The sequence below is a fragment of the Rana temporaria genome, chromosome 8 (assembly GCF_905171775.1).
Source record: "Rana temporaria chromosome 8, aRanTem1.1, whole genome shotgun sequence".
In the NCBI taxonomy this organism is placed as follows: Eukaryota; Metazoa; Chordata; class Amphibia; order Anura; family Ranidae; genus Rana; species Rana temporaria.
The window spans coordinates 174,163,740-174,176,111 of record NC_053496.1 but is presented as its reverse complement, the minus strand read 5'-3'; the positions used below and the strand labels follow the sequence as shown (position 1 = coordinate 174,176,111).

General features: G+C 43.6%; 1 protein-coding gene across 1 annotated transcript in view; it reads left to right on the top strand.

Annotated features, from left to right (window-relative positions):
- Nucleotides 1–12,372, top strand: part of LOC120909445 (NACHT, LRR and PYD domains-containing protein 3-like) — a 41,958-nt gene that overhangs the window by 9,680 nt on the left and 19,906 nt on the right. Inside the window, exons 4-6 of the mRNA XM_040321220.1 lie at nt 6,069–6,126; nt 9,525–9,824; nt 11,171–11,206. Of these exons, the coding sequence (XP_040177154.1) occupies nt 6,105–6,126; nt 9,525–9,824; nt 11,171–11,206 (358 nt within the window). The 5' untranslated portion in view covers nt 6,069–6,104. The remainder of the gene's footprint in view (nt 1–6,068; nt 6,127–9,524; nt 9,825–11,170; nt 11,207–12,372) is intronic.

Here is a 12,372-nt window from a genome sequence, read left to right as displayed (position 1 = left end):
GTAATAATAAAAGTAAACTGACACCGATCTCTGCCCTACTGACACCATCCTCTCTACTGACACCATCCATTGCCCTACTAACACCATCTTCGGCTCTACGAACACCGTCCATTGCCCTACTGACACCAATCTCTGTTCTATTGACACTGGCCATTGCCCTACTGAAACCAACCTCTGCCCTACTGACACCATCCTCTGTTCTACTGACACCATCCATTGCCCTACTGACTACTACCATTTCCCTACTGACACTAACCTCTGCCCTACTGACACTGTCCTTTGCCCTACTGACTCCGTCCTTTGCCATACTGAAACCAACCTCTGCCATACTGACACCAACTGACCCTGTCTGACACCAACCTCTGCCCTACTGACACTGTCCATTGCCCTACTGCGATATATTAGAAGGCCAGTATGGTGGCCTGAATTTATGGGAGGAGTCCAAGGAGGGGGGGGTATTTAAGCAGCCCACTCACCTGTGTTCCTTGTCATTCCAGTGCACCATACCCTCGTTCCCATCCCCTTTACAGGGCACTTCCTTCACATCCCTCTTCTACAATCAACCATTACTAATCTTGGGTATGCCACCTTTTTGGTGTACCGACCAGCTGACCAGGGCACATCTCAGGTCTGTGTTATGTTGTGAGACTTGTGGCATCCTTATGTGGTTTCACGTCTATTTCGGTTGGAGGGCTCCGACACTGCCATTGGCTTCACAGCCAATGGCAGTGGTCTACTTTTTATACAGCATCCCAAACACGCCTGCCAGATTTTGACGATGCCTGACTTACATTTCTAATGGTGGACGATACACCACAAATTCCTAATCTGCTGATACATGCAGTGTATGGCCATCTACTGATCCTCACTTTGTGTTTCTTGGGTGATACAACTCCAAAATATCCAGAAGGAGCACTATTCCCCTAACTTTATGGACTTGGGTAACCCGAAGTTGACTTTTTACTTTCTGGTTGAGGCTGTAGAGTTAAATTGTTTGATGGTTTCTTATGTCTCTTAGGTCCAGAAGTGACTTTTCTGGATCAAGAAGCATAACTAGACCTTTATCATCCACATCTCTACCTGCTAGGTATAAAAAGGGAGCATTTTAAGGGTAAATACACTCATGGCTATAAGGTTAGCCAAGTTAAGGTTCAACCATTAAGGGAAAAAAACACCTTTAACTAGAGGTCGACCGATATATCGGTTGGCCGATATATCGGCCGATATTTAGCGTTTTTAAATTAATCGGCATCGGCCGATTTGTGCTTTAAAAAAGCCGATTGATAAGTTCAGCACCGCGACTTGCAAAAAGCATCTGCAATACAAGTCAATGCAAGTGCTTCCCGTAGAAGACTTCTCTCTCTCTCTCTCTCTCCTGGGCAGACTGCCAAGTTTTTAGAAAAGATATACTATGTTGCTACTTATCAATTAACTGAACTCCGTGTAGGAGAATTCTCAGTTTAACCATTTAAAGGCTAAATCTTTTTTTACATTTGTTGCTTACAAGTAAAAATCCTCTATTTTCTGCTAGAAAATTACTTGGAACCCCCAAACATTATATATTTTTTTTTAGCAGAGACCCTAGGAAATAAAATAGCGATTGCTGCAATATTTAATGTTACACGGTATTTGCGCAGCGCTCTTTCAAACACATTTTTTGGGGAAAAAATATACTTTAACAAATAAAAAATAAAAAACTAAACAGTAAAGTTAGCCCATATTTATTTATTTTTCGACAAAAAGTTTTCATTACCTGTTTTTGTGTATTACATTTTTTATATATATATATATATATATATATATATATATATATATATATATATTAGGCTGGCTTCACACTGAAGCGTCAGCCGCGGTGACGGTCTAGCCGCGCTATTTGTAGCGCGGCTATACCATCGTTTTTACCGCGATATTCGGGCGCTAGCGGTGAGGTTTTAACCCCCGCTAGCGGCCGAAAAAGGGTTAATACCGCCCGCGTTGCGGCGGTATTACCGCGGTATTACATCGGTATTACCGCGCTTTCCCATTGATTTCAATGGGAAGGCGCGGTATAGGAGCGGTGAACACACCGCTCCTATACCGCGGTAAAGAAGCGGCTAGCAGGACTTTTCGAGCGTTCCTGCTAGCGCGCCGCTTCAGTTTGAAAGCCTTCGGGCTTTCACATTGAAGAGTACAGGGCATGATTTTTCATGCGGTATAGCAGCGCTATTTTTAGCGCTGTACCGCATGAAAAACGTCCCAATGTGAAAGGGGCCTTACACAAAAACAGGTAATGAAAACTTTTGGTTGAAAAAAAATAAATATGGGCTAACTTTACTGTTTAGCCCAAAAGCGCCTGAAAAATCGGCTTAACATATGGGCCCAAAAAAATCGGCATCATAAATCGGCTATCGGCCGCCGTGATTTCTAAATATCGGCATCGGTATCGGCCAGAGAAAAACCCATATCGGTCTACCTCTACCTTTAACTCACAGTAACCAAAAGGGCTTGGCCACCAATTATGAAGACAGAAACTAAAGGATAGTCCATCCAAAACCGAGAGAACTATGGAAGAGTTTGAACCCCACCAGTTCCTTATATATTTTTGGGTATTCAATTAACTGGACCTCCCTGTCCTCTCTCTTCTACTGCTGTCTTGGATGGACTCTACCTTTTAGCACTAAAAAGCCATTCTGTCAGGGCTGGGCTCCTACTACTTAGCTAGCAGCTCTTTTTTTTCAGTGCTCAGAAGCTGCTCAGCTATCTGGTAATTACCAGCCACTCGTTGTTACCACAGTGACTCACCTGGTTACCATAGATCTGCCTCATTAGTTCAGCCTACAGCCAGACCCTTTTTGCTATTTAAGCAGCTTAGCTTATTTCCTCCTTGCCCTTGCGTGGTCTATGATCTCTAAATGTGTTCCTTCCTGTGTTCCTGTGTATGGCCTGGCTGACTTCCCTTCCGATTCCTGTTCTTGATTTTTGCTTCTGACTACACTGATTTTTGGTTTCCTGACCCCGGCTCGTCTGATCACCCACTCTGGCATCCAAACCCTGGCTTCTGTTTTTTTACTACGTTCCTGAACTGTTATTTTTGTGCCATTTCATTTTATGGTTCCTGATATATTATTGAATCGAGCTCGAGTCCTGTGACTTTGCCTAGGCTGAGATGGTGAGGGCAAACCATGTGATGGTGAGATTTCTGCACTGGATCTGACGCCATTTTAAATGGTTTCCTGCTAAAACTAACATGCTAGGTTTTTGAATTATTTTATATTGGGGAGAACTTTATCACAAATCTCCTTCACCACTAAAACAAAAACCAAGACCTACTCGTAAACCAAAATCGACACTACTTTTAAAGGTTATCTATGGTCAAACCTATTTATTTTTAGTAGGGAGTGAAGTGGGGTATATACAAAATAAAAAATGTAAACCTTGTGAAGAATGTGCACTTTTATGAGGAAAATTTCTACAGTGATGTTTGGCTTGGATCAGCTCCTGTCCAATAGAGATTCTTGCCCGGATTCAGAGACGAGTTACAACAGTGTATCTCCGGATACGCCGTCGTAACTTTGAGTGTGCGGGGTCGTATCTTTGCGCCTGATTCGTAGAATCAGTTACGCATAGATTTCCCTAAGATCCGACCGGCATAAGTCTCTTACACCGTCGTATCTTAGGCTGCATATTTACGCTGGCCGCTAGGTGGCGTTTCCTAAGATTTACGCAAGGAATATGCAAATTAGGTAGATACGCCAATTCAGAAACGTATGTCCGGCCCGGCGCATTTTTTTACGTAGTTTGAGTAAAGCTTTTTCCGGCGTAAAGTTACCCCTCATAAAGCAGGGGTAAGTCATGTTGGGTATGGATGTCGGAAACACACGAACAGCGTCGTATTTTACGTCGTTTACGTAAGTCGTTTGCGAATGGGGCTGTACGTAAGTTACGTTCACGTCAAAAGCAATGACAGTTTGCGGCGTAATTTGGAGCATGCGCACTTGGAAACGTTCACGGACGGCGCATGCGCCGTTCGTAAAAAACGTCAAATACGCGGGGTCTCAAGTAATTTAAATAAAACACGCCCACATCATCCACATTTGAATTAGGCGGGCTTACGCCGACACATTTAGACTACGCCGCCGTAACTTAGGGCACAAGTTCTTTCTGAATACGGAACTTGCGCCCTAAGTTACGGCGGCGTAATGTATCTGAGATACGTTACGCCCGCCGATAGATACGCAATTGTATCTGAATCCGGGCCTACGTGTGAAAGGGGACTTCTTCCAGTTTCTGGAGCTACTCCCAACCATCTGTGGTTTTCTAGTGATTACCCAATACTCAGAAAGGGGAAGTAACATTTACAGGAAAGTGCCATTGCATAAATAACATAAAAGAATTGGATTCGAGGAGAGGTAAGACCTTCTTTAGATATCTGCATACATGAATTATTTTGGAATGTATATGACGATGTAAGATTATTGGTAGTCAACTTACAAAGCACAGAGGCCTTGTTGATCCACGGTGAGCTGGCAAATATCTCCATTGTGCACAGAAATTCGCGCATTTTCATTCATTCCAATGGAAATAATAACGGGCCATAAAATGTGCAAATCAGCCCAATTTGAGCTACAAAAAAAGTTTCAGAACTTTGAACTGTGAATGGAGCCCTGAGAGATGGGGACATGTTACATGAAAGTGCTAGAGACCATTACAGCTTACAGACCCTTTACAGATCAATGTTCCCATTAACAGTAGGGACTGTTGGCATTTGGGGGCTGCAGTACCAAACTGAGAGAACATTGCCATAACTCCAGAGCTCCTCCGTGGCACAACATCAGCCAGTAGGGTAGACGCCAGAGACCTGGCATGCTCAGTACATAATAAAGTTATATATATTGTCAAAAGTATTGGGATACCTGTCTTTACACGAACATGAACTTCAATGACATCCCAGTCTTAGGCCGTAGGGTTCAATATTGCGTTGGCCCACCCTTTACAGCTATAACAGCTTCAACTCTTCTGGGAAGGCTGTCCACAAGGTTTAGGAGTTTGCCTAGGGGAGTGTTTGACCATTCTTCCAGAAGTGCATTTGTGAGGTCAGGCACTGATGTTGGATGGCCTGGCTCGCAGTCTCCACTCTAATTCATTCCAAAGGTGTTCTATCAGGTTGAGGTCAGGACTCTGTACAGGCCAGTCAAGTTTCTCCACCCCAAACTCGCTCCTCCATGTCTTTATGGACCTTGCTTTGTGCCCTGGTCCAAACCATTTGGTGAAGGGGAGATTATGGCGTGGGGTTGTTTTTCAGGGGTTAGGCTTGGCCCCTTAGTTTCAGTGAAGGGGACTCTTAAAGCGTCAGCATACCAAGACATTTTGGACAATTTGATGCTGCCAACTTTGTGGAAACAGTTTGGGGATGGCTCCTTCCTGTTCCAATATGACTGTGCACCAGTGCACAAACAAGTTCATAAAGACATGGATGAGTGAGTTTGGGGTGGAGGAACTTGACTAGCCTGCGCAGAATCCTGACCTTAACCCAATAGAACACCTTTGGGATGAATGAGAGCTCAGACTGTGAGCCAGGCCTTCTCGTCAAGATTTAAGACTCATCCCACTAGGCTTTGCCTTTGACATCTGACTTCGCCCACCAGCTTTCACCTTTGACACCCGACTCATCCCACCAGGTTTACCTTTGCAACCTGCTTCAGCCCACCAGGTTTCAACTTTCACACCTGATTCAGCCCACCAGGTTTCAACTTTCACACCTGATTCAGCCCACCAGGTTTCAACTTTCACACCTGATTCAGCCCACCAGGTTTCAACTTTCACACCTGATTCAGCCCACCAGGTTTCAACTTTCACACCTGATTCAGCCCACCAGGTTTCAACTTTCACACCTGACTCAGTCCACCAGGCTTCACCTTTGACCAAAATATGGATTTTTTGAGTGAACTGACCCTTTCATTTTTCCTCCTTATATGCTGGGAAATACGTCTTGCATAAATATTTTGACGATTTAAAGTTTTCTTTACGTTCTGGTGGGTCTCCGGACCTCGAATAATTATTGTCCCTAAATACTATATGCCTTCTAGGTAATGAAAGTACCACATTTCTTGTGATCGTCCATTATGGCGTCTTCCATGCCGCAAGGTGAGTCACACCTTTTTAATGATTGTAGATCTTTTATTGATGTTTGCTTCTAGATTTTTATTTATCTTGAAATACACTACTGTAAAATTTGCATGTAGAGAAAATATTCTAAATGGAACTCTAAAGACATAATTTTATTCACTATTTTTCATGTATTTTTTTTTAAGTAATTACAATTTGGGTGTTTATGGTGTAGTTGTAAGGTACCCGTGATAGGGAGTGTCCGAAGTGGAGCTTGTGTGCTGAGGATTCAGGCGAAAACTTAGTCAGGCAGGTCAGCTCGGCAACAGATCAGGCAAAGCGGTACACGATCGGAATCCAGAGAGTGGTCAGGCAGGCAAAGGTCATACACAAGCTGGCGGTGAAGTACAAAATCAGCAGGATAGAGAGTAGTCAGGAATTCAGGCAGAAGTTCATATACGGTATTCAGAGTCACAAAGTAGTCACAACACCCAGGGAGCTAGTCCACACGAACGGGCACTGAGAGATAGGAAGTGCTGCTATTTATGGGCTGCTTTGATTGTAGATTGTCCACAGCTGGCAGCAGGTGGGGCTAGTGAGTCCAAAGTAATGCATTAAACTGAGAGAACATTGCCATAACTCCAGAGCTCCTCCGTGGCACAACAAATAAGACTGCAACTGTGGGACCAGGAAAATCCTGTTTCGAATACACCCAGGTACATGACAGTAGTTATTCACCAGCTGAAATAAGCCTTGCAGTGGGAGTGTCTGTTGCATACACTGTTTGTCAGGAGGAGGTGCCTATGAGGATTTGCAGGAATAAGAGAGCTCAGAAGGTGAAGCAGTGGCAAGAGTAACACGGGCTGTTTGTGTGTGGACATAGAGCAGTGAGGGGGACATGAGTGTATTTACAGCGGGTAAAATAAGTATTGAACACGTCACCATTTTTCTAGGTAAATATATTTCTATTGAGATGAAATTTTCTCCACATGTCTTTAACAACCCATGCAAAGACACCAAAACAAATAAGTTCAGAAATGAAGTTATATGTATTAAAATGGAATGCCACAGGGAAAAAGTATTAAACACATGAAGAAAGGGAGGTGCAAAAAGGCAGGGAAAGCCAAGACACCAGTTGAAGTCTATCAGTAATTAGAAAGCAATCCTGCCCCTTGTCAGTGCAAAATAATATCGGCTGGTTCAGTCTCAACTGATGGCCTATAAAAGGGTGTCTCATTACCAAGGTGCCACCGAAGAAACATCTCATGATGGGTAAAAGCAAAGAGCTCTCTCAAGACCTTTGCAACCTTATTGTTGCAAAACATACTGATGACATTGGCTACAGAAGGATTTCTAAACTTCTGAATGTTCCAGTGAGCACTGTTGGGGCAATAATCCGGAAGAGGAAAGAACATAATTTCACCATAAACCGGCCACGACCAGACAGTATGACAAAAGACAAAACCAGAGAAAATTCCCAGCTCAACTCACCAAACCAGTCTGATTACCAACTGAATTAACCTGTCCAACAGTATGCGTTAAAAACAGGGGTTTAGTTAGCAAACATCTGCAAACGCATGCATAAGCTGCAAGGCCCCTTCAAGACACCCTGTATTACTTGCAGTTCTAACCCCTATAAATTTGTGAGAATCTCCACAGTGGGAGCCCATGCATTCCAATGGATAGATAAGGGGCAGGTGGGCCTGGAGGTAGCCAAATCCTCCTTAAAGGCACAGGGGCACATCGGACACCCAACACATAGAACAATGGCACCAAAGATGCCCAGTGTGTCCTCTCACCAATATTACAACAGCAACAAACAGATGGCCCCTGCCCCCACCTATAACTGGCCTTCACAGCAAGGAGTTGGGTTAAGTTGAGTGGCATCTTGATATAGCCCGGTGATTTACCCGTAAGATCTCAACGTGCTTGGCGGAGTCCCTGAAAAAAAAACCCCAGGGACTAGGAGGAGACAGAAGCAGGTGGAAGCAGCATGAGAGATGGAACGAGAGGCTACGCAGGAAAGGTGTGTGAAGAGCCAAGTCTTCAGTTTCCAGCGAAAGACCAAGATGGTAGGGGCCTCCTGGAGCTCAGCAGGGAGGCTATTCCACAGCACTGCACCCTGGTGAGAGAAAGCTCGACCACCACACCGGGTCTTCTTAGGCACAAAGAAGTGGAGGTCTGTGTGAGTGATCTTCCCAGAAATCGTTTGTGGAAGCGCAATGCATGCAAAACCGGAGAAAATTTGCTGCTCAACTCACCAACCAGTCTGCTCCTCGCCAGATTGTGAAAGGAGTGAAAAGAATTACCAGAAGAGTTGTCCAAAATTTAAGGACCACTTGTGGAGAGCTTCAGAAAGACCTGGAATTAGCAGGTGCAATTGTTTCAAAGAAAACAATAAGTAACGCACTCACCCGCCATGGCCTGTATGCACGCTCACCACGCAAGTCTCCATTGCTGAAGAAAAAGCATGTTGAAGCTTGTTTAAAGTTTGCTGCACAAAATTTAGACAAGCCTGTGAAATACTGGAAGAATACAGTCAGTTCAGATGAGACCAAATTTGAACTCTTTGAGTGTCTTAATACACACCATGTTTGGAGGTCACATGGCACATCACCCCAAAAACACCCCCATAACAACAGTGAAGTTTGGAGGTGGAAACATCATGGTGTGGGCGGGGCTGTTTTTCAGCATATGGTGCTGGCAAACTTCATGTGACGTGTTCGATACTTGTTTTACCCGCTGTATATAATTTTAGCAATCTTGTGCCAAAAATGTTTGGTGAGGTTGTACTTAATGTTCATAGATGAAGGGACTTTTTCCCAATGGCTCTTCCCAGTCTCGCTCCTTCTTTATTACACATACAGTGGAACCTCGGATTGCGAGCATAATCCGTTCCAGGAGAATGCTCGTAATCCAATGTACTTGCATATGAAAGCGAGTTTCCTCTTTGAAGTCAATGGAAACTAAAATAATTTGTTCCGTATTGACTTCAATGGCATGCAATACCGCATGTGGCCACAGGTGGGGGGCTCAGGAGAACCTCGGAAACAGCCGAAAAGGTCAAGGACACATTGGCTGACCTTGGCATACCTCGGAAAGACTTCTTTCCCAAAATTTGCCTTGGTCAGCTGTGCTGTCCTCGAGCCTTTCCATGCATTTCTGAACAGCACCGATCGGCAACGTTTGGCTCTTCTTGGCTCCGGCGCCCCGACCACCTCAGGCCAAAAGCGGTACTGCACATCGCTTTGGCTTGAATCATGCTTGTTTTGCGAGACAACACTCGCAAACCGAGTTAAGTTTTTTTAAAATACAGTGCTCGTATTGCGAAATGCTCATTAACTGCGTTACTAGCAATCCTAGGTTCCACTGTACTGTATAGGTGTCATCTCTTCTTTTCCTCGCTTGTTTGCCTGCATACTCTCTTTATATTTCAGGTCCCACCCCTGAGGATTTTGGTGGTAGTTTGACAAGCAGTGATCTCATCATCGCTTCCCTTGAGGACCTGGAAGGCAAAGATTTTGAGCGTTTTAAAGATAAGCTGTCAGATTTCTCCTACAAGGACATACGTCCAATTTCACGTGGACCTCTAGAAAATGTCAATCGCATTGTTACAAAGAACCTTCTCATCAATTATTATGGAGAGGCGGCAGCTCTGGATGTGACTGTAAAGGTTCTAAGATTCATTTCTTTAATGGGACCAGCTGAGGAGCTCCAGATGCGGATTGAACAACACGGTGAGTTCAGGTCTAAAGTTACTCCGGAACAAGTTCTTTGCTTTCTTTTTCTTTTTAAATGCTTCTGAGTCAGTTGTGTTGTCCTTTTCTGTTACTGACATCTTTGTGTTCACAATGCCCATGATGACAACCAGATCATGTTCTACTACTTCTACTACTTGTTGTACATTTACAGAGGGGGAAAAAGGTATTTGATCCCCTGCTGATTTTCTATGTTTGCCTACTGACAAAGAAATGATCAGTCTATAATTTTAATGGTTGGTTTATTTTAACAGCGAGAGACAGAATAACAACAAAAATATCCATAAAAACGCTTTTCAAAAAAGCTATAAATTGATTTGCATTTTAATGAGCGAAATAAAGTATTTGACACCTTCGCAAAACATGACTTTGTACTTGGTCGAGAAACCCTTGTTGGCAATCAGAGGTCAGACATTTCTTGTAGTTGGCCACCAGGTTTGCACACATCTCAGGAGGGACTTTGTCCCTTTCCTCTTTTCAGATTCTTTCCAAGTCATTAAGGTTTCGAAGCTGATGTTTGGTAACTCGAACCTTCAGCTCCCTACACATTTTTTTTATGGGATTAAGGTCTGGAGACTGGCTAGGCCACTCCTTAATGTGCTGCTACTTCTTGAGCCACTCATTTGTTGCCTTGGCCATGTATTTTAAGTCATTGTCATGCTGGAATACCCATCCACAACCCATTTTCAATGCCCTGACTGACGGAAGGAGGTTCTCACCCAAGATTTGATGGTACATGGTCCCATCCATTGTCCCTTTGAAGCAGTAAAGTTGTCCTGTTCCCTTAGCAAAAAAACACCACCCAAAGCATAATGTTTCCACCTCCATGTTTGACGTGGGGATGATGTTCTTGGGGTCATAGTCATAATTCCTCCTCCTCCAAACACAGCGACTTGAGTTGATGCCAAAGAGCTAGATTTTGGTCTCATCTGACCACAACACTTTCACCCAGTTCTCCTCTGCATCATTCAGATGTTCATTAGTAAACTTCAGATGGGTCTGTACATGTGCTTTCTTGAGCAGGGGGACCTTGCGGGCCCTGCAGGATTTCAGTCCTTCACGGTGTAGTGTGTTCTCAATTGTTTTCTTGGTGACTACGGTCCCAGTTGCCTTGAGGTCATTAACAAGATTCCCTTATGTAGTTCTGGTCTGATTTCTCACCGTTTTCATGGTCATTGAAACTCCATGAGGTGAGATCTTGCATGGAGCCCTTTTTTTCCCTCAGCGTATATCTGTAATTTGTATTGCATAGATGTACTGAATACGTATTATTTTTTTCATGCACACATACACTTTAATTATGACAGAATCTGCTTTTGTTTTAGGTGCAAAGACCAAGCCATTGGATAAAATAATAGAGGGTATGTACAACTTGCACAAAAGCTCTGTATGAATAGCTTATGCATGAGTGTCTGGTTTGGCTGATTATAGGAAATATCATGTCAACATACAACCTCTTCAAGTTTGAATCAAACCTCTTTAATTTGTATAAATTTCCCTTTTATTCTCCAAATGAAATGCTTGGGTGGAAAATAATGGAAAAGAGTACCGCTCCAAGCCCTGCGACCTATGCTGTGCTCCCGCCCTGTAGTACTGACAGGTGCAGACTCTGCACTGATCCGTGGAAAAAAGAAGAAAGAAGAACCAGCTATGACTAAGCATCTATCCATGATGTGAAACATGTTAGCTTTTTTGTCCCCTATGTCCACTTTTTACCATTGATTGCAGTGTTGCATGATTTTTTGGATTTTATCTTTTGTTTATTTTGTTTCAATAAATCGCCTATCAGAGTGCGGCAGTCCAGGAACATTTATTTTTCCCATGAAATGCTTGGGTATTGTTAATTTTTATATTTTTTTTTTCATGAGTGTTAAAGGGACATTGGGAATTTCAAATTTGCACTTTTTAGCATTGTAGTTTTTGTAATTATTTTTTATATTTTCTTTTTATCACTGCATGTGTCCTATTTTGAGGCACGCCGTAAGATATTTAAAAAATGCATCCCTGAAGCATGACTTTCTGTTTCACTGATTTTGACCAACTAAGACATCAGCCCAAACAGACAAAGCGAATTATTATTTGTCTAGAGCAGGGGGGTCAAAGTTAAAGCGGAGATCCCCAATTTTTTTTTTTTAAAAGTCAGCAGCTACAAATACTGCAGCTGCTGACTTTTAAAATAAGGACACTTACCTGTCCAGCCTGCCCGCGATGTCGGCACACAAAACCAATCTCTGCCTCGGCTCTAGGATGCTGCTGCCGCCATAGTCGGTAATAGAATCAGGAAGTGGTCCTGGTTCCCTACTGCGCATTCACAACTCGCGCTGCGCAATGCCACTGGTCCCTGCTGTCTTCTGGGAACCGTCAGTCTCCCAGAAAACAGCGGGGGAGGGGCGCTAAACGCGGCGTAGATTCCAACAGATAATGCAGGGATCTATGTCTGGAAGTGGGTGCAAATACTTGTCTTAGACAGGTATCTGCTACCCCCTGAAAGGTGCCAAATGTGACACCGGAGGGGGGGAGGAATCCA